At 34.5% G+C, this 27,646-nt stretch overlaps 1 protein-coding gene, 1 long non-coding RNA gene and 6 other non-coding genes across 8 annotated transcripts; 5 read left to right on the top strand and 3 right to left on the bottom strand.

Annotated features, from left to right (window-relative positions):
- Positions 1 to 703: 703 nt before the first annotated feature.
- marc-5 (RING-CH-type domain-containing protein) lies at positions 704 to 21,542 on the top strand. Its single transcript, NM_064223.9, has 14 exons — positions 704 to 782; positions 852 to 1,002; positions 3,117 to 3,202; positions 3,683 to 3,778; positions 13,211 to 13,424; positions 14,610 to 14,795; positions 15,720 to 15,829; positions 17,439 to 17,612; positions 17,838 to 17,927; positions 17,982 to 18,148; positions 18,275 to 18,408; positions 18,552 to 18,691; positions 19,671 to 19,803; positions 21,164 to 21,542. The coding sequence occupies exons 1-14, from the start codon at positions 723 to 725 to the stop codon at positions 21,226 to 21,228; spliced, it is 1,806 nt and encodes a 601-aa protein (NP_496624.3). The 5' UTR covers positions 704 to 722; the 3' UTR covers positions 21,229 to 21,542.
- Positions 17,064 to 17,136, top strand: Y57A10B.9. The gene has a single exon (NR_051792.1). It is a non-coding gene; the product is annotated as an Unclassified non-coding RNA Y57A10B.9 (non-coding RNA).
- On the top strand, positions 17,704 to 17,790 carry Y57A10B.8. The gene has a single exon (NR_051791.1). It is a non-coding gene; the product is annotated as an Unclassified non-coding RNA Y57A10B.8 (non-coding RNA).
- On the bottom strand, positions 17,712 to 17,785 carry Y57A10B.t1. Its single transcript has one exon. It is a non-coding gene; the product is annotated as a tRNA-Ile (tRNA).
- A 2,782-nt stretch (positions 21,543 to 24,324) lies between the features above and the next one.
- Positions 24,325 to 27,275, top strand: linc-164. Its single transcript, NR_101761.1, has 2 exons — positions 24,325 to 24,425; positions 25,638 to 27,275. It is a non-coding gene; the product is annotated as a long non-coding RNA linc-164 (long non-coding RNA).
- Positions 25,459 to 25,558, top strand: C44C11.4. Its single transcript, NR_051790.1, has one exon. It is a non-coding gene; the product is annotated as an Unclassified non-coding RNA C44C11.4 (non-coding RNA).
- On the bottom strand, positions 25,471 to 25,566 carry C44C11.3. The gene has a single exon (NR_051789.1). It is a non-coding gene; the product is annotated as an Unclassified non-coding RNA C44C11.3 (non-coding RNA).
- On the bottom strand, positions 25,613 to 25,698 carry C44C11.5. The gene has a single exon (NR_051788.1). It is a non-coding gene; the product is annotated as an Unclassified non-coding RNA C44C11.5 (non-coding RNA).
- Positions 27,276 to 27,646: the final 371 nt, after the last annotated feature.

The following is a 27,646-nucleotide window of genomic DNA, read 5'->3' as shown; positions in this document are numbered from 1 at the left end:
TGCGTGTTTTTTTTCTAGATTTTATAATGATTTTGTAATAGGTTTAGAATTTTTAAAATTTAATTATTTTTGAGTAGAAAAATTCAGGAAAAAATGAAAAGCGTAAACCAGGCGTCGGAGGTAATTGTCGTTCGCCAAATTGATTTGTCGACGAATTCGGCAAATCGACAATTTGCCGGTTTGACAATTTGTCGGAAATTTTCATTTTCAGCAAATTGCAGATTTGCCGTTTGCCGGATATCAGATTTGCCGGAAATTTAATTAAAAAGTCCGTTTAATTTTGCCATTTGAAATTGAAATTCTGAAATTTACAAAAAAAAAGTGCGAAACCACCATTTGCCAAAAATCTTCGGAAAATTGCCGTTTTTCCGGCAAATTCGGCAAATCGGCAATGTGCCGGTTTGCCGATTTGTCAGAAATGTTCAATTCCGGCAATTTGCCGATTTGCCAATTTGCCGGAAAAAATCGTTTGCCGCCCACCCCTGGCTTAAAGCAAAGATTTTTCAAAAAAAAATTTCTGGTTTTTTCATAGATTTTTATTGATTTTGTAATAGTTTTAGAGTATTTAAATTTAATTATCTTTGCGTAGAAAAATCCAGGAAAAACGTTCTTAAAAGGTTTTTCAAAAATTTTTAACAAAAAAAAATTCCCTTTCCGTTCTTCCGTCTCCAAAACTCAAACTATCAGAAAATTATTTTTTTCAGGTACCATCTACGCCGAATATGCACGGTTCAAAGAGTGATTATGGGTTTCGAAGACCTACAACTAGTTTTGCTAGAGCGGTGGGTTTTTAAGCTCCGCCGACAAAATGGCAACGGCTCTTTTTTATGCAAATTCTAAAAAAATTGCAGACGGAATTCCTGGGAACGATTCGAGAAGAGACACGAGAAAACGCGCGGCTCATTGAGAATTTCGACGGGTTTTCCGAAAATATCACAGAAAATTCTAAAAAGCCGAAAAAGTCGGCAACCTTTCACGGATTACAGGACCTTCGAAAATGCAGTAAGTTGGCGGGCGGTTAAACTTTTGCATTTTCTTGCACCGTGGGTGCTTGATCTACTTTCTCAAATTGCAAAAAAATTGGAGCACTCGGAGCACAAAAAACAATAGACATAGAACGGTCTCTGATTTCTCAGCACTCTCTCTCTCTCTCCCCCTCTCTCCATAATGCTCTTTTTATTGTTGTTGTTTACCCCCTCCTGGGAGAAAAGGGGGGTTCTCGAGCCCTGTCTAAATACTTGGTAGTAGTAAAAGATAGCGAGACAGTGTTGCGACTAGCGTAGTCTCAGACACAAAGAGCACACACACACACACTCTCACAAAAAACAAGTTGGCTCCGAGGGCTCTCCGTACCAAGAACATGTCAGATGACCCCCCATGACTACTTGGAACAACAATTTTTTTGAAAAAAAAACGTTTTTTGGCACATTTTTTGATGATTACCTTTTTTGTGTTGCATCCCACAAAATAAATTTTTATGGAATTTTTGAAAAAAAATATTTGAAATTTTTTTTTCATTAATTTTTTCCAATATCTTGAGTTATCTCTCAATTATTTATTCTTACAAAAACATAGGAAGTTTTCCATTCAAAATTATTCAAATAATTCCCTTGAAAATTTCAACAAAAAGTACCAGAATTACCAATATATGGGCGGAGCCTAGAGTGCAATTTTAAAAACTTTACTTTGATTTTTTTCAATTTTTAATTTAATCACCGCTTCCAGAATGATCCTAAATATACCCATATAGAATTTTTTATGTTTTGTTATTTAATTTTCACAAATTTTTATATAATTAGACTTTATTTTTTTTTTTTTTTTAGTTTTTATTAATTAGACTACTTTTAGTTAATTTGAAATATATATAATTCAAAAATCAAAAAAAAAATTAAATATTTTATCTTTTATTAGTTTTCAATTTTTTATAGGACACTAGTGAATAGAAAAAAAGCGAGAAGCAAGCAAATTTTTTTTTAGTTATTAAAGTTTTTTTCTATGTAGTTTCTAGTTTTTGATAAGAGTTTCTGAGAAATTTAGCTTTTCAGAAAAAACCTTTAAAAAATTTTCTCTGAAAACTCTAAATCTTTATAGCTAAGGTTGTTGATTTTCTCAAATTCACTTTTTCCAATTTTTGAATAATTTTTTTTCTTCTAAACCACCCAAGAACCTATAAGCACAAACATGAAGAATCAAAAACCCATCACTCAAAAAAAGAAACGGCGTGGTTTCTGTCACAATGTATAGCCACAAAAACATCTCTTTTGTACAGGCTTTTCGATATTCTCGAGAGACTCATGAATTTTTTTTGGCATTTTTTCTAGGGTGAAGCATTGGAACACAACTTATATGTACGAATATACTCTTGAAAACATCTAAAAACCCATGGTTTTTATGGTTTTTTTTGTAGATTTTTAGATGTTCTTGTTTTTTGTCTCATTTTTCTCAAACTTGAATTGCTAGAAATCTGAAAAATTTCAAAGTTTTGGTGTTTTCTGACACATCCCTTAATTTTGAATTAATTTATTAAAATGAAAAATTTAGTTTTGAAAAATCAGGAAAAGTCCATGAAAATTATTTTAATTTTCTCAAAATCAATAGAAAAATCTAAAAACTTTCTAACATTTATTTTAAAACTTTTTAGATTTTTTTGCAAAAATTCAAAAATTTTAGTTTGAAAAAAATCACCTAAAATTTTTTGGACGTTTTTAGAAATTAAAAAAAAATTTTAATTCGAAATTAATTAGGTAAATCTACAATTGTTTAGAAATTTTTTTGAAACATTTTTTCTCAAAATCTCTAGAACGTTCTAAAAAAGTTTGGAAATTTTGGAGATTTTTTTTTAATTCGCAAAAAAAAATTAGAAATAAAATTGAATCTAGAAAATTTCTAGAAAATTCTTTTAAAAATTCTATTGAGTTTTAAAATTTCATACAACTTCGAAAAAACAATCCTAAAGTTCTACAAAATTTCACAAAAAAAGTTTGTTAACTGTTGTGCTGAAAATCTGAAAATTTTCAATTTCAGACATCTAAAATCTAATTTCAAGGCCACAAACCCCTCCGCCTACGCCTCAATTATTCGATTGTTCCCTTTTTTCCAATTTTTCTTTTTTCTAGAAGTTCAAAATTGCTCAACACACTTTGTGACAAGTTCTGCAACGGCTTCTCCTTCGTCTTCGTCATCGTCTTCTTCAGAATACAAAGTAAGTGACATTTTATATGAATTGAAAGAAAAAAGAGCAATGTTGCTCCAAGAGCAACATCAAAAGTTAGCCCTTTTCTGAGAATGTAATCGATCAGAGAACACTTTTTATGAATTTTATTGGCAATGAAAATACTTTTAATTAAAGATTGAAATACTAAAACATTAATGATTTTCAAATTTTTTAAAAATAGAAAAACTTTCAGAAAATTCTAGACACTTTGAAACAATTTCAAAAAATTCTAGAAAATTACAGAAATTTCTAGAAAATTTTTAGAAAGTTCTAAAAAATTTCAAAAAATTCTAGCAACTTTCAGAAAATTCTAGAAAATTCTAGAAAATTTCAGTTTAAAAAATTCCAGAGTGTACAGAATTTGTTTTAAATACGGGGATTAAAATTTCAATCGTATAAAACAATTTTGAGGATGAAAATAATGAAGGAAAATAATTTTCGTATCAAAAAAATTCGAAAAATTTCCAGAAAAAGGTGAAAAGATTAAGCTCAAACCCATTATCATCTTCAACATCATCATCTGAACCGTCCACGTCAACCAGGAAACGATCGATTTTCCATGAGGTTAGCTATTTTGTTGCTGTTTCTCTATTTTTCCTCTTTCCCTCAACCGAATTATTTAATTTTAAATTAATTTCCATTTCCTATTTTTTGTTCTCTTTTCCGTCCGTTTTCCATGTTTTTCGGGATAATTCAATTTCAGAGCTTAAGCTTATGGTGGAGAATAAATAAGGAAACGCTGGAATTTTTTTCTCTCTGATTTTCTGGCGACGGAGGATGAAAAATAAAACTGAAAACATAAAGGGCAACTGGCTTGTTTTTTGGTTTTGGGGAGAGAAGTTCAAAGTATTTTTTTTGTTGGATTTTAAATCTGAGTTTTAACAAAAATTGGCAAAAAATTTGGCAAGAGCTGGCGAAAGTCGGAGTAAGTTGGCGAAAGCTTACAAAAATTGGCAAAAAATCGGCAACAATTGTCGAAAGTTTTTGGAAAGTTGTTGACAGTTGAGGAAAATTATCGAAAGCACGTGGGGTCAAAGTGTCTTATTTCGACTTGATCTACGTGATCTACAAAAAATGCGGGAGAAGAGACGCACGGTTCTCAACTGATTTTGTATGGTTAAAAACGTGCTGACGTCACATATTTTTGGGCAAAAAAATACCGCATTTTTTATAGATCGAAAGTTAATGAAAGTTTGGCAAAATTTTGCAAAATCAGGCGAACAATCGGCGAAAGATAGAGAAAGTTGTCAGAAACTACCGGCAGTTGTTGAACACAGTTGCCAAAAATTTCCGAAATTTTAAAGTTGCCAGAAATTGTCAAAAGGTGAACACCCAAGTTTATCAGTAATTGTCCATACTTTTAGCAACATACTTCCTCATTTTCCCTCCCTCCCACCACATCGTTCCATCTTCAAAAGCAGCACAAAAAAAACGCAAAAATTTCTTCCGCTCTTTCACATCTTCTCTCTCGCTCACTCTCAATTTTTTTTTCCTACCCTCCATTTCCGGGACCCCCAAGACCCCTTCACACTGCTTTTTTGCTCTGCTCTGAGAGCACACATACCCATATTATCGGATTTCTTCATAATTTTTGAATATTCGGGTTTTTTTTGCGGGCAATTTTGCTCCGGAAAATGAGCATTTGCACCTTGATTTTGTTATGAAATTTTTAAGTGAGTGAGTGAAAAAGTTTGCGAAATCTAAGGTTCTGAGCTGAGATTTTTTGTTCAAGTTCATGGTTTTCAAAGACTTTTTGAGGTAAATTTTTTTGAGGTAAAATTCAGACTCCGCCTACAAAATGGTGAAAATTCTACTCGAAAATTATAGGGTGTCTGGCAGTACCCTCCATGACTAAAAATGTATGGTGTTCGGTTTCAAAAAAACACCTATTTTATCCTGTTGTCTAGATTTTGCCAAAAAGAGCTTTACTAAAAATATTGTATTAATTTAATATTTGCCAACTTTCGCTAAACTTTTCTCAAGTTTTGCCAGTTTTCTTCCAATTTCCGTCAAATTTCTATCAACTCCAAACATGTTCGGCAAAAATTTTACTAATTTTGGCCAACTTTCTCTAATTTTCCCCGTCAGTTTTCGCCAGTTTTGGACCAAATTCTGTCAACTTTCTGCAAAAATATCGCGTTCATCTGCAATTTTCGCCAGCTTTTTCCTTTTCCATCTCTATTGGAACGCATCATTTTTACTGCTCCTACTCCCCATTCTCTATTCATAACTCTTCTTTTCATCCCTTCCTAGCTCAAAAACGGGCACTCGACTTTCTCTGACACTTTTTATGCATCTAAGCAGCAGAAGCTTCTTGCTCTTTTCAATACACAAACTACCTACATTCGAAGACTGCAATGTTTAGACACTTTTTGTGAAATTCCTATGTTCTATTGCCCATATTTTTGAGCAAGTACATACGTAGGCACTTTGAAAAGAAAAGCTCGGGGCGGTTTGGAACGGAAATACCAAAAAAAAAAGGACAAGAGGAAGTGCAAAACTATAACATTCACCAAATTTTCTGTAGTTTTTACCTACTATTGGCATTTTTCTTACATTTTTCTACTTATTTTAGGCCGTTCATATTTTTAATTCACAGATTGACATTCGACTGATATTGCCAACTTTCTCCAACTTTAGTTTTTTGGGTCTCGGCCTAGTTTTGGAATTATTCAACTTTTATCTAATTCCAAATCCAAATCAGGAACATTGGCTTCGGGACTAAATGTCTTCTCCTATCTGCGTCTCTCACCAAATGCTCACTGCCTCTCCCCGCCAACTTATGCATACTCGTAATTAGCATTTGCTCTTTCTTCACGCTCTACTCTTCATGCTTCATCATCTTCAGTGTGTGCGTGCTCTCAATTCCCCCGTCCCCAGTGTGTGCTCCTCCTTTTTCCTCCTCCTCGTCGTCAGCTTCAGGATCTTCCTAATAGATTCTCGCATTTCTTTTTTTTTCGAGAAAACGACGAAGAAGACGAGCTGCTTTTCGATGTGTGTCACTTGCTGCTCCTTTTTTGTCTCTTATATTTTTATCGGATAAAGCTTTTCCTAAGTTTTTTGAAATAGAAAGAATTGGGAGCTTTGAAAAATTTTGTAAATTTCTGATTTAGCTTCTCACGTTCTAGAATATCTGAAATTTTTAAATTGTTAAAAACAAATCTCAAAGTATATAAAATTAAATAGACATAACCTCTGAAATTATCTAGCATGCTATGCAGAGGAAACCATTTTTCCGGCAAATCGGCAAACCGGCAAATTGCCGGAATTCTAAATTTTTCGGCAACTGCCGCCCACCCTTGTTATATAACTTAAGTCTTCAGAAAATGTTTTTTTTATTTAATTTTGAAATTTCTGAAATTAAATTTTTATATTAAATTCTAGAAGCCTCAATTTGTTGTACTTTTGTCGGTTAATTTTTCAATTTTTTTTCCAAAAATTACCAAAAATGTACTAGGGTACATCCATTTCAGTCATTCAGTCAATTCCAAATATTAAATTCCTTTGGTTTTCGATTTTTAAATTCAATTTTCCCCCCGATCTTTGTATTTTCTATCCAGCAAATCCTCCAAAATAAAATCTCATTAACCGATTTCTTTTTTTTTTTTTTGGAATTAAAAACTCTCAGTGGATATTCCAGCAAAATGCCTCTCTATTGAAAATAAGGCACACACATAAAAATAGAGGAATACGTTAATAGAATAACAAAAAAAACGGGGCGAACTTGGCAGAGAAATGGAGCACGGAAGTGACTCATCTCTCCTGCTCAGGCTCATTTTCAACCCCTTTTTGGCGTTTATTCATTTAAGTTTTTTTTTCTCTGACTTATAGCTTAATATTGGGTTTTGTATTTTTGTGGAAAGTTTTGCTGGAAATAATTTTTGCAAATTTTTAAGCAACTAGTTTGCCGGTTTTGCAGTAGGCAGAAAATGTCAATTTTAATAAAACTTTGAGTAGATCTTTTAAGTAGGCGACCTACTCCTGCCTATCTGCCTATGACCTATTTCCCCTTCCTGCCTAAAGATAAACCCTGAAACTTAGTCTAAAAATTGTTTTCAAACATTTTTGTAGAAAAAATTATTTTGAAAAAATTAAAAATACTATCCGTTCATGTAATGTTTTCAAAATTTGAACAAAATCCAATTTTTTTTTTGGATAAAACATTTTTTTGCAAAATGTCAAAAATTCGTCCTTTCAAAGTAGGTAGGTCTGTTCCCTCTAAAAAAAGTAAAACTTTTGAAGATCTTCAAAACTGGACGGAGAGGATTAGTTGGGCGGCTTTTTCGCTGTGAATTTTTGATGAATTGCTCATGCTCACGTCAATATTCTTTAGACTAGAGGGGTAGAAAAGACACTTCATTAGATATGACTTGTTGGATTTTCATAGGATTTTATATGGATTTATGGATAGTATTATAGATATCGAGGTTTTTTTTGGATATTTGATTTTTGATTTCTTGAGGTTAAATTTGTCAGGCTTCTTCAAGACTGAAGGGTTAAGTGTGCCTGCCTGCCTAACGCCTATCTTCCGTTGGAGGCTTGTAGCGGGCGAATAGCACACAACAACGGGCGACAGCGGACCAGTAGTTCACCCCAAAATGAGGATATTAGGTCGTAGGCAAATAGGCAGGCGTAGGTTGCCTACTTAGAAGGTTTACTTAAAGTTTTACGTTTGAATTATATTTTCTGAATTATGCAAAACTGGCAAACTAGTTGCTTAAAAATTTGCAAAAAAATTACGAAAATGTGACTAGAATTTTCAAAACTCTTCTACGTGCCGTATTTCTTATCCAACAAAATCACCATGTCATTTCCCGTGCATTTTCATCAATTCACTCTAATCTCCCCCCCCCCCCCCATTTTATAATACTTTTTATAATCTTCCCGATTCCATCCCCATTTTACATATATCTCTTTTTCTGAAAACGAGTCTTCCAATTGACTCTGCATTATTCAATTTCCGGTTGTTTTCCCCCGAGTGCGTGTGCTCTTTTTGCTCATTTTCGATAGAGGATTGATTTATGACCGAGAAAATCAAAATTGGTGGCCGAGGTTTTCATTTTGACGGCCGATAAGAAAAATTTAACTCCTTGAGATTTTACAAACAAGTTTTAAAAAAACTGACGTCATATTCAGCTCCGATTTTGTTTTGGAAATTTCAAAGTGGCCTAGAAAAATTGATGGCCTAGAAAATATTTGTGGTCGTGTTTTCAATTTTAGTGGCCAACGACATTTGAACAACGACACTCCGCTATTTTGCTCTACCAAAAAATGCCCTATGTTCCCGATTTCCAAATAAGCCGACAGAGCTCCCCGGAGCCCAGAAATCAGTGCGATAGCACTTTTCCCCCATTCCAATTTGCTTTTCTGTCATTTTCAGACTCTTCCTCTGTCTCTTCCTCATCTCCAATTCTGCCCTCGAACCGTCCTTTGTTAGGCTCCGCCCCTTTGAGGCTCGCGGAGCCTGCGCTGAGTCACATGTTCAGTAGGGGGCTCTTTTTTCCTCTATTTTTTTTTCGATTGAGCCTTGAAAATTGGTGGTTGTTTTTGTTTTTGATCTTTCTTATCTTATACTGATATCAGAGAGCAAATAATCGGGGAGCAGAGAGAGAGAGTGTGTGTGGAGGGGAGAGAGACGCAGAGTGTTATCCTTATTTTTTTTCAAAAGGAGAAAACAGGAAAAACTGGAATTTTAAGATAAATTTTGGATTTTTTTTCCAAGGATGTGTGTGATATCTTATTTGTTAGTGCGAGATTTTGTCGAATTTTTCAAAAAAAAAATTTTGTCAGATTTTTTTTTGAAAAAAAAACCAAATTTTGCAATTTTTTTCGCCCATTTATCTTTTTCAGACTTTTTGGAATTTGTAATTTTCAATATATTTTTTCTAAATTTCAAATTTTTAATTTCAAGTTTCTTTAGATTTTTGCAACTTTTTGCAATATTTCCAATTTTTCCTGAATTTTTCTAAATTTTCTTTTTTTATGTTACCGTGGAACCAATGGCCTAGTATTTTTCTCGGTCACAGGATTGCAATTTCCTTGTTTCGAAATTTTTCAAAACTTCTAATTTTCTCAAAAATTTGAAAATTCTAAAAATTAATAATTTTTAATTAAAAAATTTTTTTCTAATTTTAGGTTTGTTCAAAATTTAAAAATTTTTACATATTTTTTTCAAAATTTGAGAAATTTTTTTTAAATCCTTCCTCTATAAAAGTGACGAGGAACACACCAAAAAACGTGTGGAACTTCATGGAAAACCTGCAATTTGTCTCTAGTGTCTCTTGGCGGCTTCAAATGAGAGATCGAATTTCAAACACTGGGGGGAAACCCGTCAAAAGTTCATTTTGCTCACTTTTTTTTCAGTGCTCATTTTAAATTGAGTGAGCTCATTCGTCTTGGCTCACAACTTTTTATGACAGTGCACTTTTTAAAGAAGAAGCTCGTTTGAAAATAGGAAGGGTTCGGAGGTCAAAGTCAAAATTTTGAAAAAATATATTAATTTTTTTAATTTGAAAAAATGTTTTTTGAGAAGCGGGAAAAATCTGGAAAAGCTTAAAAATAAAATAAATTCGCAAAATTATTTTTAAATAGACTGATGTAAATTGCGGGAAGGTTTCTAAAAAAAATTCTGAAAAAAAATTTTTTTTTAATTTGTTTTCACAGTTTTCCAGATCATCTCAAATTTTTTCCGAATTTTAAAATTTTTTTTATATCATTCCAATTTTTTTTCAAATTTTCAAAAATTTTCCAGACTTTCTCAGAATTTTTAATACCATTCCAAATATATTTCAGAATGTTTTACAAATTTTCAGATAATTCCAATTTTTTTTTCAGTATTTTTCAGAATTTATATATTGTTTTCCGAATTATTTAGTTCATTCCTATTTTTTTAGAATATTTACCAATTTAACAGATCACTCTAAATATTTTTCCGAATTTTTAGAATATTGTATTCCAAGAATATTCCAAATTTTTTCCGATGTTTTTAGAATTTTTTATATCATTCCAATTTTTTTTTCAGAATTTTTTAGAATATTGTAGATCATTCCAAATTTTTGTGAATTTTTTAGAATATTGTAGATCATTCCAAATTTTTAAAATACTTTTTTAGAAATTTCCAGATCATTCCTATTTTTGACAGACTGTTTTAGAATTTGTTATATTATTACAAATTATTTAAAGAATAGTTTAGAATTTTCCAGGTCAACCCAGATTTTTTCAGAATATTTCAAAATTTCTAGATCGTTCCCAACTTTTAAGAAACTTTTATAAATTTGGAAATTACACAAAAAATGCTGGTTTTTTTAATTGAAAAAACAAAAAAAACCGTTTTGAGAAAAAATCTAAAAACAAAAAATTCTGAAAAAAAAGTTGTTTCAAAAACGACCATTAAAGGGGCGGGGTCCAGCAACTTGCAAAAACCAGTTAACAATTAACTGTGTTAACTTGCAAACCACCTCCAAATCAGGGAGGCAATCACATAACACATTAATCATTTCCAAAAAAAAAAGAAAACTATCTGTAAACATAATTGTAGTGGGAATATGGGAATGGATGGGGGGGGGGGGGGGCTATGGGAGAGAGACAGGAAGCGCTGCTGGGGGGGGGGGGGGGGCAAAGGGGAACAAAACCACCGCCAAAAACATGTGATCAGTGATACACACACACACGTCTCAGTGTGTCTATGTCCCTCAGTTTTTCATTTTTCCATGTTGCTTCTTCTTTTTCTTGTTTTTTTTTGCTTCGCTGATATGCGAGTTTCGATATTTTTTGGTTCAAATTATCGCTAACTACAATACGGTCTCCCTAAGCTCACCGGGATATCGGAGTGTCGTTGTTTTCCTGAAATTATCTCACTACTAGCCACTACGACTACTAGCCACTCCATGTGATGCCAGGCTGACCACTTACGGATTGACCTACAAAAAATGCGGGATTTTTTTGCCCAAAAAAATGTGACGTCAGCACGTTCTAAACAATGCGAAATTAATTGAGAGCTCTGCGTCTCAACTCCCGCATTTTTTAGATCTACGTAGATCAAACCAAATTGAGACTAAAACAACGACACTCCGCTTCTCTCCCGCCCCCAAGAAAATGGGCGGAGCCAAGAAAACGTCTAATTTGTGTGCAAGATTATTCGTACCTACACATTTAGGATCCCTTTCTTGATGCAATCCGGTTCGAGTGATTTATGGGCATTTCTTGTTAAATTCGTTGTGTTCGAGTAGAGGGGGGTGGGGGGTCGTAAAATTGGTTTGCAGCTGTCTTTGGAGCAGGGGTGGGCGGCAAACAATAGTTTCCGGCAAATCGGCAAATTGGCAAATTGCCGGAGTTGGAAATTTCTGGCAATTCGGAAAATTGAATTTAAATTTTGTTCCGCTTTTTTTTAATTTTAAAAAAGCACATTTTTTAGTGTTTCCCTTATAAAAAATTCCTCTAAAATCTTCCGGCAATTATATGTTCGGCAAACGGCAAATTGGCAAATTGCCGGAAATGAAAATTTCCGGCAAATCGGCAAATCGGCAATTTTCCAATTTGCCGAACGGCAATTCTCGTCCACCACCGACTTTGTAGTATTTTTTGTACTATAACTTTTAAATGTTATAAGCCTCTTATAAGCTTTCCCTGCGGCTCTTAAAAAACCGAAAATGATTCATTTAATTTTCTGAACTTGTGGCATAGAGTTCTGAATTATTTATGACTTTCACATGATATATACGTTCCTTTTTTCCGGAATTTCATCAAAAGTACAGATGTGACTAAGGTTTGAGAAGTACGAAAAATGGAGCTTAGGAGAGCAGAAAGAGCAGAATTTTTAATAGAAGTTTCGCCTCTTAGTTAGATAAACTTTTAGTTGATGTTCTGGCCTTTTCGCTAACTTTGAATAATTTTTACTTTTTTTGGACGCTAACTTTTGTGCAACCTTCGTTTAACTTTCTGCTAACTTCTGCATATTTTTGCTGATTTTTTGAAAATTTCTGCAGAAGTCTGTCAACTTTCAACAAATTTCTGCCAGTTTTTGGCACCTTTCTACCATTTTTTGTTAACTTTCGTCAAATCTCCATGCAATTTTTTGCAATTTTTATCAATTTCTGGGAACCTCCTACTAAAGTCTGCCAACTTCCGCCAAATTTCTGCAAACTTCTATTCATTTTTTCAATAGTTTGCCAGTTTTCTGGCAACTTTCTACAATTTTTAAGCAACTTTCGCTATACTTCTTCTAACTTCTTCTAACGTGTACCGACTTTTTGTCAACTTTCGGCCAAGTTTCGCAAATTTCTGTCAATTTTCTGCAATTTTCCACCAACTTTCGCTATACTTCTACCTTTTTTTGCAAATTTCTGCCTACTTTTTGTAAACTTTTGCTAACTTCTGCCAAATTTCTGTTCCCCCTAACTTTCTACAAACTTCTCCAAGAATTCTGCAATTTTCTGTGAATTTTTGTCAACTTTTGTCAGCTTTCCAATACCTATTCCACCTGCCTGCCTATGTCTACTTTCTCTTAACCTTTTTGTGTCCAAAAGCACTGGGACCCCTCTCCTTCCCCATTTGAAGAGAGTGAAAGAGTGGGGAACGGAAATTACAATTCAGTGTCTGTGCTCGCTCCAACACGGGCGGTGCTTATGCTTTTGCTTGCTATACATGTACTTCCTCCCTTCCTCCGTTTCTAATATGTGTACACTTTTCAAAATGTCTCTTTTTTTAGACGTTTATTAAGTTTTAGAAAGGTCTTGGTAGAAGTGAAGATTTTTGTAGACTTTTTTGTAGAGATTTAGTGGAGTTTTGGAAATTTTTTGGTGATTTATATCAACTTTTGCCAACTTTAATACAAATTTGAAAACGTCCCGTAAACTTTGTACTTTTACATCTTCAAATCTAAATTTAGAAATTAATTTGACCTAGTCACTTTGACACCTTTTTCCTGCTCGCCGAGCATCTTTTTTTTGCACATTTTTCTCTCAAGCTTCCCTTAAAAAATATAAACAATTCTTGCAGATGGGCGAACGAATTCGCCTGTTCTCGACCGCCTCGTTCGTCTCACCAGCCACCACATCAACGACGACGAGGTGTATGGAGCAAGTGGGTGGTGGCTCGGGGTGTGGCGGAGGAGCACGACCATCGGCGATGACAGTCACCACGAATGGAGGTGGTGGAACTGTGATCGGGCTCACGAAGTCGCATTCATTGAATAGTTTTGAAGATTCTACAGGTGAGGCGGCTTTTTTGGAGATCATTTTTTGCCCGTTTTCGCCCTCTAACTTTCTGGTTTTTAATATGCCGGTATTTTGCCTCCACATTATTCTAATTTTGCCCAATTTTTGCCCAAATTGTTTTGCCTGTTTCGCCTTTCAAGTCAAACATTGGCAATTCCGGTAACTTGGCCCGTCTTTTGCCCGTTTTCGCCCACCGTAGCCGTCGAAATTAAATTTCGCCAAAAATTTTGAATTTCTGGTTTTTAATACGCGGGTATTTTGCCTCCACGTTGCCCTAGTTTTGCCCAATTTTTGCCCAAATTTTTGTCCGTTTTGCCCTCCAAATAAAAACTTGACAATTCCAGTAACTTTGCCCGTTTTTTGACCCAGATTTCTGCCCATGCCTACGCCTTAACGCCGTTCTCTTTCAAATTAGTCAGATTTTGCCGGTTTTCCCCAAAGTTTTGCCCATTTTTGCCCGTTTTCTCCACCAACTTTTGCAAATTCATCTCCAAGACCCCTACCCGCCTAAGACATTTGGGGCACACCTTACCTAGCGAGGGGGGGGGGGTAAATATTTTTGTTGGAACCTGGACTGTTTGCCCAAGGGTCAACCACCCTCTCTTGGCGTTTTATAATAATTTTAGTGTTTTCAAATAGGCCTTTGAATTCTTGAACTTCTTAACTTCCCACCAAAATTTGTGTGCTCAATGAGCCCAAAAGTGTGGTCGTCACTAATTATTTTGAAAAATTCGGTCAGAAAAAATTTCGGTGTAAAATAAATTCCTCACCACGGGTGCTTATGAATAATTCAGAAAAAAATTCTTTTTGTAACCGACCCCATACCCCCTCTCCCAATGGAAAAAACACCATTAGTCAGGGCGAGGAGAGGAAGATGAGAAGGCACTGAAAAAAAAAAGGAAAATGAAAAACAAAACTGGCTACGGAACCCCTCTTCCAGCTCGTCGTCGTTTTTTTTTCGTACCAATTTTTTTCTCATTTTCTTGGCTCTTTTTCAGAGTTTTGTATCCCAGGAAATCAATTTTCGAAAAGCCGTTAGATGGGCGGAGTCTGAAAACGCCAATTTTGTGAGCGGGACGTGGCAGGGCACGCCCTTTTTAAAAATTTTTTTTAATTCGAAAACTATCACTGGCTGGCAAAAATTTATTATTTAAAACACGTATTTTTTCTAATTTTTGCAGCATCAGTATTTGTCTCAACAACGACGCGGTGTCATTCGGGTAGAAAAGTGCATCAATTGAAGAATCCATCGAGAGTAACCGTAACGCAGGAGGAGGAAAATCGAAATTTCGAGAAGAAAAAATCGCGGATCGACGCGATCGGATCGTTGTTATCGTTGCACGACGAGGAGCCGACGAGCAACTCGGGTTGGTGATTTGAAATTTTAAAAATTGAGAAAAAAACTTATTCCGTTGCGAAGCGAAGGTACGGAGCCGTTTAGTAGGCTGGCAAAACTCGGAATTTGGCCCAAAAAATATTAGGGGCAGATAGCTCAGTCGGTAGTGGTGGCCGCTAGCAGTCTGGAGGTCACGAGTTCAAGTCCGGCCTCACCCCCTAGGTTTACCCAGCCTCTATTGGGAAGTGGAGCAATCCACGACTGGATTATCGGCCACAGTCCCCGGCTAGGACGTGGCTTAAATTACAGCCCAGAGGGATCACCACCAGGCAGTGTACCTGAATCCCAGATCCGCAGTGCATAGCACTTGAAGAACGGATCGTCCTTTAATCCTTTAATCCTTTTAGGATCAGAAGTTGGCTAAACTTGGGCAAAGGTTGGGCAAAACTTTATCAAGACTTTGGCAAAACTTGGATTCATTCGACATCAAAGTTTGACCCAAGTTTCACCGGCCAAAATTTTTTTTGTTTCGGTTCAAACTTGGGTAGAAGTTTGACAAGAGTTGGGTGAAACTTGTGTTAAACTATGATGTCGCCTAAATCCAAGTTTTGCCTAAGTGTTGCCCAACTTTTGCCCAAGTTAATATGTTTTGGGCCAAACTTGGGCAAGAAGCTAAAGCCAAATGCCAAGAAGGCACTGACACTCTCTGGGTGCAAATTGTTCCAAAAACCAAAAATTTCTAAATTTTGCAGGCAATACCTATTTAGTGCGGTCATCCGAAAAGTTTTCGCCCCTTTTGTTCCATTGTTATAGTACACAAAATGCAAAATTTTGTTCTGAATTCATTAACCTTCTTGAGAAGTCGTAGGCTAGTAAAAAAGTTAGGGTATTCTGGACCGCCCAAGAAATGTTCCCGGGGTACACTTTAATCAAGTAAAGTGGTGATTTCTTGCAGGAATGGACGCTATGGACCTGGAGAAAGGGCTCGAAAAGGACGTATCGCAGTTGGGAATCCTTTGTCACCATTGTTCGACAACCGACTTAACGTGTCCTAAAACTCAAAAGGTAGAGTTTTATAGTTTTTTATACGTATTAAATTATTCGTATTTAATAGTAAAAATATATGTATTTAAAATTTTTCCAACAATTTTCACAAATTTTCATATCAAAATTCGAATTCCCCACCATTTTCTTGATCTACCCAACAATTTTTAGCTCGAAATCTGCAATTGCCGTAACTTTGCGTGTTTTGTGGTGTATCCGGTGTGCGCGGGCTAGCTCCTCGGTGTTTGCGTACTTTCGGGCCTACAGTAATCTCACAATTTTCAAAGTATCGCTAAACATGTCTAGTTTGTGGGGTTTAGTCTGAAATTTTCTCAGGATTTCGAATATTCAAATCGAAATTCAATTTTTCTGACTGAAAATGCACGTGGTTTCAGAGTGTCTCATTTTGGCTTGATCTACGTAGATCTACAAAAAATGCGGAATGGTTAAGAACGTGCTCACGTCCCATTTTTTTGGGCGAAAAATTCCCGCATTTTTTGTAGATCAAACCGTTAAGGGACTGCCTGGCACCACGTGTAAATGTGACTTTAGAAAATTGTGAACCCTTTTCAAAAATATTTCCCCACCCAATTTTGAAACAAACAAAAAAATCGCGCCAGGTGTTTCAAATCCCACCATAGAAGAATTCCTTACTCCATTAGCCTTACCTCCTCTCAAGGGCGTTCCTTACAGTCGCCAATAGGTGAAAAGTTAATCGTACCAGGCGCACGACAGGTGCCCCCATCTGTCCATATCACCCACCTTTTGTTCATTTTATGTTCATCTCTTGGACAAAATTGCATTTATTTCTTCTATTCCATTTTCTTATTCGTATTCCTAATCCTGATGCATATGGTGGGTGGATTTTGCTATATAATCCTTGGCTTTTTTGTATAGTTAGGTATAGATTATATTTCTGTCAACCTTTTCAATAAAGTGCCTAAATCTCTAGGTGACCTACGCCTGCCTTATCATAATTTACGCGTTTTTTCGGCTCCGTGAAGATACCTAGACAGGCATGAATACCGCCTAAACTAATTTTGACACCTTCTCAGCTTCAACTTCAAAAACTATAAAACATAACAAAAAAGTGTTAACTAATAAAATGTTCACTAAGAAACTCTGTATATTTTACCAGTTGACAACTTTTTTCTATTTCTAATCCATGTCGAGATATACCTGTTTGTAGTTCTTACGAAAAAACACTGCAATTGACTTTTCAGCTTCAACTTGCTATAAGTCAAAAACCATGAAAGATATCAGAAAAATGTCAGCTGATAAAATGTTTGTTATTAAATTTTGCATATTTTGTTAGTGAACCACATTTTGATACCTAACGTATTAGTTGAGTTGTAGTCGCTTAAAGTTTTTCCGAATTAACACTGCAACTGACTTTTCCGCTTCAACTCGCTATAAGTCAAAAACTATAATACATATCAAAAAGCTGTCAACTGACAAAATGTTTAATTTTATTTTTTGCATATCTTGTTAGTTGAAAGGTTCTTGATTTTCCATTCAAGTTCCTAGAATTTTCTAGATTTTCTGCTTGAAAATATTGAAAAAGTTACCTCCTTTAAAATCACTTTTATAGCAAAATTCCTAGTAAAAAACTCATTTCTAATAATTCCAGGAACTACCATCTCCATCAGCTTCATCTGTATACTCATTGGCACGTTCTGACATGTCGAACGAGCCTTTATGTAGGATTTGTCATTGCTGTTGGCCTCCAGACTCAAATGATCCGCTGATTTCTCCTTGTAGATGTTCTGGATCTTTGCAATATGTACATGTGTCGTGTTTAATGGTTAGTCCTCGGATTTCGGTTTTCAACCAGAAAATGAAATTGAAAATGGTTTTTTTGGGAAGTAAAGTGAAAAAAGAAGAATTAGGAAAATAAAAATTTTGCCGCCAGCAGGGGTCGAACCTGCGACCTTGGGCTTATTAGACCCACGCTCTAACCGACTGAGCTATGGCGGCACAAAATTCGCCGTCTCCTACATGTCATGAAAAGAATACGGTACATTTCCAGCACTGGCTCGACATTTCGTCGAGAAAGCTGCATCGGCCTGCAATATGCGAACTATGCCTCTATAAATATCGAAGACGTCGGGTGCTTAAAGTAAATCTAACTACTGTATCATACTCACTCTAAAAAATCTAAAAAACTTTATAGTACCGCGAAATGAAGCTTCCACAGTGTGCGCAAGCCGACATTCGCTTCTACACACTCTTCGTCGTCGCAATTGTTCTCATGATATTATCCGCATTCTCCACTGTCGTCTGTTTTCAGCTCGAGAAGAGCTACGGGTTATCGTCGTCGCAAGGCGAGCTTAGGAATCGGTAAGTTCCGTCTTTTTTTCGAGCCACGCCTGCACGGGCGCTATAGCTCAACTGGTAGCACACACGCCTACCAATCTGATCATCAAAGTTCGAACCCCAGCTCGTGTAAATAGTTTTATTTTTCAGTACTCAACCACTAAACGTGGAAGGCGTAGTGAGTGATGTACCTCCGGCCGCTCCGCCGTCTCTCACAGCAGTAGCGACGGCTTCAGAAGAATCATCAGTACCGACAGTGGTGTTAGGTGCCAGGAAACGAATTGGTGAGTTTTTTTTTGAAAAAGGGAAGGGTGAACCTTCAAATTTGAATTTTTGGATCACTTTCCTAATTATATAGATTTAAATAGCTATAACTCAGCAGCTAAAACAGCTTTAATAAAAGAAGATTTTATTAATATTTTTCCAGGTGATATAACGGTTAATGCCTCAACAAAAGACGAGTCTTATCGGCGAGAAGAAGCCGAAAATGTATTGTCAACGGTGACGCTGATCGCGGCGATGGTGTTTTTCCTTAGCTTTTTCCTTGCAATGTATGCTCATGTTAAGGTAAGTAGAAGGCCATTATATGGGCGGAGTCTGGTTTAAGGTTTTTTTCAAATTTTCATACTTTTCTAATTGAATGTGGTCACAATTTGTATGTATGAGTACTGGAAAATTCTAAAATAAATTTACATTCAGCGGAATATTCACGGATTTCAGGCTTCCCTAATAAATTGATATGGAATAGTTTGCCGAACTAGGCCAGGCCATATCTGGGGTAGATTTACGGCGCGTTGCGTGTCGCGTCGCGGCTCGACTTTAGTTGTAAAACTAAATGTATTTGTCCGTGTGGAGTACACGGCTTTGCCAGTCCGGCGGGCGATTGTCAATGGAGCGCGAAAAATGCAATAAGGAAGGCCAGACCCCCGTGAATATTCAAAATTTAATTTGAAAATTTTTGGCGGGAATTCAAATTTTTAATTTTTAGAACAAAATGGTTTTTTTTTATTATTTTGATTGAGTATGAAAAAAATAAAAAATTTGCAAAACAAATTTTTAGGTACGAAAATCAATTTTTTTAAAATTTCTAAATCCCCCAAAATTTCACACATTGTTGTTTTCCTTATTTCTTACAACCTTTTACCGTCTAACAACCTGTAATTACGGTGACTGGTTCTTTCTAATTACCGATTCCCTTTTCCCCGCGCGCGCGGGCCTCCATCACCTTTTTTGCATATTCATCTCCAATCATGGAGAAAAATGAGAAATTGAATAAAAATTTTCGGATAAATGAAAGGTATGAAAGCTTAATGGGAATTGGGAAGCAGCCGACATAATTTTGGAAAAAAACTTTAGTAAAAACTACTTGCTTTAAATAATAGAAAATGGGTCATAAGGACGGAATTTTTCAAAATTGAAAAAAAAAACAACAACAAAAATTTGAATAGAATACATTTTTAAACGGTAATTTTTCATGGATTTTGTGATAATTTTTGCATTTTTGTCGCAGTAAATTCGGTCTTTGAAAAAAAGTTCACTTTTTCAGTCGGGTCTTTCATTTTGCGGATATTTGACACTTTGCTGGAGTTCGAATCTAGAATGGTCAATTGAAGAGTACAAGCACTCAAGGGACACGCAGTATCTCAACAAGTTGGAGGAATTGCGAAGGAAAATTAATGGTAAGTAGTTTTGGAATTTTTTAAACACTTTTTCAAAACAAATTTTGCAATTTTTTAGCCCTAGCCGAAAAATTGTGAGCCTCTAGCGAAATTTAAAAAATCTGCGGGTTACGGTAGCCTCAAAAGTACGCAAACACCGAGGTTTTTTTGCAGACCTAAAATGTGGAGATTTTGGGGATTTTAAGACTAAATTTTTTTTTCGATTATTCAAAATGTTCACAAAAAAAGTTCCAGTCCCCCAAAAGACAGACCTCCCAAACCGATAACCAACAAAACCATAAATTCCTTCCCAAAAATTTTTATTTTATTCCACACAATCTATTGAATTCCCAATATTTACCTATTCAAATGTGTATGTGTATGCCTTCACATAAATTTTATAATATGTGTATGGCTTGTTGTTCCAGCTGTATGTGTAGCACATGTACACATTTCTCAAAAATTTTGACAATCCTAGAAAATTTATTATTTTTCAGGCAAAAATTGCAGATTTGAATTTTTTTAAAATTTTTTAAAAACAGTAAAATAATCCAAAAAAAATATTAAAATTTTTTTCTGATATTTTTTACAACAAAATTCAAATTCCCCTTTTAGAAGTGATGTATGAAATCTCTAAAATTCTGGGAAATTTTGTAAAAAATTCTAAGTTTGCACGTGGTGTCAGAGTGTCTCATATCGGTTTGTTCTACGTAGATCTACAAAAAATGCGGGAGAAGAGACGCAGAGTTCTCAACTGATTTCGTATGGTTAAGAACGTGCTGACGTCACATATTTTTGGGCGAAAAATTCCCGCATTTTTTATAGATCAAACCGTGATGGGACAGCCTGGCACCACGTGAGTTTGTATTGAACATTTCGAAAAATAAAAAAATTCGAAAAAAATGTCCCGATTTTGGTTGCGAAATTTTAAACCTTAAAATTGGAATTTGGCCATTATTTTTTTGATCTGTCGTATAATTTTTAGTCAAAAATTTTCAGATTCCTGTTTTAATTCTTTGTTCTTTTATCGGAATTTTCGTATATTTTCAAAATCTATTTTTGAAAATGTACCTAGTACACTCGGTGTTTGCGTACTTTCGAGGCTACTGTAACCCTGAAAATGTAGAAGTTAGAAGTATCTAGTCTATTCGGTTGGAACTAAAATTGAAATTTTTGTGAAAAGTAAGAAATTCAAAAATAATTTAAAATTATGGTAAAAAGTGGAAAAAATTTAGAAAATAAGTTTTTCCAAAAAAAATGTTTCAACTATATCCTAGATATCGCTAAATTCTTGCAACTATACAGTTTATCTATGTGTTCAATAAAGCGAACATTCAATTCTCACGCCTCAATCACCCCACAAACTTTCATTTTTTTCCAGAAAAACAAAAGAAAGCCGCCGACGAAGTGGAACCGCTGCGGAGTTCTGTGATTGTGCTCGAGTAGGCTTATGGTCCTTCTTACCCACTATTTATCTCGTTCTATTGTGACCAAATTGTTTGTAAAAATTTGAACTTTTTTTCAAAAAACTTGTTCCCAAATCCCCTTTAAAACCACATTTTCTTCTACTTCTCCTCCTTTTCAATTCGGTTATGTTGCCTTTATGCAAATGTTTGCAAAAGAAATTTTTCTGTGTGTTTATGTCTTCATTCTTTTCGTTTCTCTATCTTTTTCTAACTTTTTTCTTTTTTTTTTTGGAATTTTTTTCTCCGTCGTGTCACTTTTTACCATTTTATGTAATAAATATTATTTGATTTTGATTGGGTTTTTTTTGGAAAATTCGTGTGAAAATTTTTTTCCAAGTTTGTGGAACATTTCTAAAATTTTGTCACACTTCTACAAAACTCTAATTTTTTGTCGAAGATTACTGCAGTCACACTTCGTCAGACTTTTGCGAGATTTTTTCAACTTCTGTCGAACTTTTAGAAAACGCTGCAAATCGGAAAACTTATGTCGAAAATTCAAGCAAACGTCTGTAAAAGTTTGGCATTTTTCTGCTAAAATTATGGAGAAATTCTGTAAATCACGTGGTGTCAGGCTGTCCCATTACGGTTTGATCTACAAAAAATGCGGGAATTTTTGGCCGAAATATGACGTCACACGTTCTCAGTCATGCAAAATCAGTTGAGAACTCTGCGCCCCTCCTCGCGCATTTTTGTAGATCTACTTAGAACCCGCCGAAATGAGATGACTATCACAAGTTTTGCCAAACTTCTGCCAAATTTTCAACAAACTGCTACAAAACTTTGCACAACTTCTGTCATTTTTTGCCTGCAGCAAATCAATTTGACCCACAATTTCCCATCAACTAATAACATTAGTGACTGTACACACCACATTCCATCCGAAAAACTTTTGACTGGTAATTGTTTTGTCCACAAATCCGTCCGCTAATCCCACTGATAATTACTGTACCCCTCCAGTGTCTGAAGGTCGTACATTTGTGTTTTCGCGGTTTTCTAATTGATATCGAATATCTTTTTTGGCCAATTCCATTAGCCTCCTCAGATTCCACAAAAAAAGCTTTTTCGGAAAAGTGTGTGTCGGAATGAATTCGAATCAAAACTATCCCGCCCATTTTCCTCCGGTTTTTGTGTCCATTTTCTGAGCGTGTGATGCCGATAGGTTTCGACAGTCTTAGGGCCTTTTTAGAGAGAGAGAGAGAGAGAGAGAGAGAGAGAGAGAGAGAGAGAGAGAGAGAGAGAGAGAGAGAGAGAGAGAGAGAGAGAGAGAGAGAGAGAGAGAGAGAGAGAGAGAGAGAGAGAGATTGGTTTTCAATTCAATTTCCTTTCCTGTTTTTGTTACCAGTTGTCGCAAATCTTTGTTGTGGTTTTTTTCTGTAGAAGCAGATTTTTAATTGATTTCTGAGATTTTTTTTTGACTGTTTGACCTCAGAAGTATTAGCTTTTGGAGAAAAAAAATCCATTTTTTTTGTCAAAAAGTTCTGAACAATTTGTTCATTAATTTTTTTTAATTGGGTAACTGAAAAACAGTTTTTTGACGATTTTCGGCAGTAGGTTTTTGGTTTTTTAAACTTTTTTTTTCAAAAATTGCAAATTCTTATTAAGTAGAATTTTCAATTTTATGAAAATTAGAATGCAGAAAAAAATCCTAAAAATTTCAAAACGTTTTAAGATGGACCAATTTCCAAAAAAAAACAATTATTTGACGAGTTGTCGATTTGAAAAATTGCATTTTTTGTCTGTAAATTCACCAGTTTTTTGCCAACTTTTGTCGAGCTTTTACCAGTTTTCTACCAATTTCCGTTAAACTTTAACTAATTTTCTCTTAACTTCGACTAATTTTTTTCATACTTCCGTCAAACTTCTATCCAACTTCTACCAATTTTCCGCCAACTTCTGTTAGGCTTTTAATAATTTTCCGTTAACTACCGACAAACTTCTGCCATTTTTCTGTTAACTTCCGCCAAACTTCTATCAACTTTCTGTTAAGTTCTGCCAATTTTCTGTCAAGTTCTGTTAACTTTTGTCAGACTTCTACCGTTTTTCCGCCAACTTTTGTTAAGCTTTTACCTATTTCCTGTCAATTTCTAAAAAATTTTTTGAACAATTTCTAATTCAGACTGTATAAATATCAAATTAACCATAAATTTGCCCAGATTCCTCCTAAAATGTCCAAAATAAATCATTGTGTTAACCCATCCACCCTCTCTCTCGTGATTCCAAATTCCAAATTCTCATTCTGCGGGGGTCCTTACTCACCCATAATCTACCATTGTCCACTACCAAACGTCTGGTGCCAACCTAATCCCTTTGTTCATCGCTAACTTCTCCATCTCTACATCTACTAATCCCTCTACCAAAAATTGAGCAATTTCTGGTTGTCGGTTTTGCACCAAATTTACGCATAATTTTTATTGAAAAAAATAGAATAATACTTAAATTTTAATTTTTTGGAAAACAAATGATTTCTGAATATTCACTGTACTTGCTTTTTTTGAATATTTTTAAATATTTGTTTTTTTTTTAAAGTATTTTTAAATTATGTTTTTTTGAATACTTGCATTTTTAATTCTAAAAAAAAACAATTTAATTCTAATTTTAAACATTCAAAACCTACAAATTTATTAAATGTTCCAGCCTAAAATAATCAATTTAATTTTTCAAAAATTTTGAAGCGAAATTGGAAAACTATTCAATTTTAAAATTTTGGCGGGAAATTCCACATATCAAATTTTTAAATAAAAAAAATAGAAATTTTGATTTTTCGAAAAAAAATGTAGAGAAAAAATTTGGCGCCAAATTCAAAATAAATATTTCGAAAAATTAGCTCACAGTAAAAATTTTGGCAAAAACTAAAAAATTGCATTTCAAACAAAAAAATCGGTTTAATTGTTTTTTATTCAAAATTGGCTCTAAAAAAACTGCTTAGAAATTCTAGAATAATTTGTTTTTTTCTAGCCCTTCTAGCTCAAAAATAATTTTCAAACAATTTTCGAAACAACTAAATTTTTTCGGAGAAAAAAATTTAGAGCGAAACAGTCAAATTTCAAATTCTACCAACAATTCAAATTTTTTCAAACACAGTGTTCAAATTCTGAAAAAGATTAATTGAACTTTCCATATTATCCTCCACTGTTCCTCGCCAAAACAAACGGCGTCAATTTCCACACTCCTCCACACGTATTATCGGGACGTGGCAGCTGTTTGTTCTGTGAGTTAATGTGCATATTCTCACTGCTGTAATGATGCATTCCGGAAGAGTACTGAACGGATGAAGCAATGACCACGATGATATATGTATGTGTTTTACACTTCCTCTTCCGGACAGAGCTCACTAGTTTTGAGAGCTCAGTTTTTACTTCACCAGTGGTCCAGACTCAAATTCTGGCTACAACAAGTCTTAAAAAATCTACAACAAGTCTTAAAATAAAAATAAAACTTAAAATTTCCGTTATAAATTTCCGAGTATTTATACATTTTCAACCTGTAATTAGGTGGTGCCAGAGTGTCTCATTTCGGCTTGATCTACGTAGATCTACAAAAAATGCGGGAGAAGAGACGCAGAGTTCTCAACTGATTTCGCATGGTTAAGAGTGTGCTGACGTCACATTTTTTGGGCGAAAAATTCCCGCATTTTTTGTAGATCAAACCGTACAGCCTGGCACCACATGGGTATAGACCCCAATTCTCAATTTTGAAGTTTTTGGTTAAAATTAGCAAGTTCCGGTTGCCAAAACTCAATGTTTTGGTTAACACAGTCATTGTGCCGGAAATCGTCCAATTTGGCATAATTCACAATTTCTAAATTTAGAATTTTTCGCCTAAAGTTTCCTAGTTACCCAACATTTATTTCTTTTGGCAGTTTGGCAAAGTTTGATTTTTTTCAAAATTGCCATATGTCCTTGTTACCAAACCTCAAATTTTTTGAATTTTTTGGTTCCAGTCGCCGAATTAAAAAATTTTCGTTGAAAATTCCCAATTGAAAATTTCCTTTTCAAAATTTATTGGCAATTTGCCACATGCCCAAATTTACAAAACTTTTAAAATCTTCCAAATCTGAAATTCTGGAATAAAAATCCCCTAAAACCAGGAGCCCTCAGCGCCAAAATACAAAAAATGTACATTTAACCAGCAAAAAATAAATCGGTGCATGTTTTGTTTGTGTGCACAGGGAATAGAAACAAAAACATTGATGGTGGGTGGTTGGCTCTGGGGCAATCCGATACCAATGTTTTATACTGAAATCGGATCCCCTTCTCTCTCCATACACCTTCCACCAACTCCTAATACTTTATTTTTTGCTTCATTCCTTCTTCCAAATTTCCATCCATTTTCTCTTGAAAAACAGCGGGAGGTCAGTGTTCACTAGACAATACGGTGCTCTTGACGGAGCCCACCCCCCACCCAACTGCTGGGTTGAGCCACTTGATTATTCAGTGTGAAGTGCATTTGGGTGAACACAAAACAATAGGGACCCCTTGGTGTTCCAATATGTTTATGGAGTTAGCCTGAATTTCTCAATTTTTGGGGCTTTTTTTTCAATTTTTACATAGATTTTCTCATACTTTTCGCCAATTTTGCCATTAAAAAAATGCTACCTGACAGCCTACAAGGAGGCCTACGCCTGCCTAATTACCTGCAAATAAAAAAATAAGGCGCCTGAAGACCTGAAAACGTGAATCATCGATTTGAAACACTTTCATAAAAATTATTTTCCAGCGATTTTCTTTTTTTTTCAAAGAATTTCGCCCATTTTCATAGACGTTCAATGTCTCCTTTATGTCTCCTCATAAAATATATTCAAATTTGCATATTGAAATGGCAATTTGAATTTCCACCAAAAAATCAATTTCAACTGCCACGAGGAGCTATTTTTCCCCCATTTTCCTATTTACAACACACATACACATTGTTTTGTTCGATATCACAAAAAAGTAAGAAAAAGAGCAGTTGTTGTGCTCCGGGGCCACCGCCACGTCATATTGGCCTGTCACTTTGTGATGGGCATGTGTTGCACTTCACATCACGGTGCTTCTTCTATTGTTTTATTTTTTATTAGTGCAAGTATTTGGAATTATCTGAAATTGTGAATTTTTTTAAATTTTGTTTTGGATATTTCTAGTTTTGATTTTTTTGCCAGTTATTCTCAATTGTCAAATTTTAGGAAAAATGTGATTTTTTTTTGATTATTTAGAATGGTTACTTTTCATTATTAGACAGAGTTCAAATATTCAAGTGGTACTCACCACAGGCAGGCATAGATATAGGTTTAGGTATAGGTATAGGTATAGGTATAGGTATAGGTATAGGTATAGGTGTAGGTATAGGTATAGGTATAGGTATAGGTATAGGTATAGGTATAGGTATAGGTATAGGTATAGGTATAGGTATAGGTATAGGTATAGGTATAGGTATAGGTATAGGTATAGGTATAGGCATAGGTATAGGTGTATGTATATGTCACTCACTTGCGCGAGAGTTCAACGACCGTTTCTTTGATTTTCGCAAAATTGAAAAATCATAATTAGTTTAGAAATTTTTTTTAATTTTCAACAGCTTATTGCAGTATATTTCCTGTCATTTAGAGCAAAAAAATAGGCGAAATTCAAAAAAAAAATCATAAAAACATAGAAAATTGCATTACAGAAATTCGAGAATTTTTTTTTCAAAATTCGTCACTTTGTTTCACAATTCTAGTTTTATTATTCCCATGATTGACACCTCATCCTCGACAGAAAAAAATATATATACATTTGAAAATAATTGTAGTGTGACTATTTTGAATTTTCACTTCATGGCAACAACAGTAATTACTCACGGGGAACACATGTCAGATCCTTTTTTTTGCTTCTCTGCGTCTCTTTCTCTCTAGAAGCTTCCTGTTCTTTTTTTTTGTGATCTGCTGGATTTTTTCTTTTATTTCTCTGAAAAATTTTGCAATTCTTTATAGGTTGTTGGCAAATTTTTTACTTGAGTTGTAGATTTTTGAACTCTGATTTTGGCATTTTTTTAATAAATAAATTAAAGTTCTTTAGTTTTAAATTTATTTATATTTTTTTTATTTGTGTCTGAGAATTTTGAACTATAAGAAAAAATTTAAGGAATTTAAAATAATTCCAATAATAAATTTTTTTACTTTCGACTTTTTCTGTATTATTTCAAAATAATTTTTTTTACTCTGAAATATATATTGAAAAATCTACAGTATTTAGAAACAAAAATTACGCAAAAATCAAAAAATAAAAAATTTTCCGAAATTCAAAAAAAAAATTTAAAAATCAATTTTTTTCTAATTTTTAAAATTTAATCCTCTATTTTATAGAACTTAAAATAATCGATGTGATAACAAATTCATTGTTTGAAGTTTTTTTTTCCAAAATAAAAAAATCACAAAAGTTTTT

The sequence above is a fragment of the Caenorhabditis elegans genome, chromosome II (assembly GCF_000002985.6).
Source record: "Caenorhabditis elegans chromosome II".
Classification (NCBI taxonomy): Eukaryota; Metazoa; Nematoda; class Chromadorea; order Rhabditida; family Rhabditidae; genus Caenorhabditis; species Caenorhabditis elegans.
Note: the sequence above shows the minus strand (reverse complement) of the source record. Positions and strands in the feature narration are given on the sequence as shown.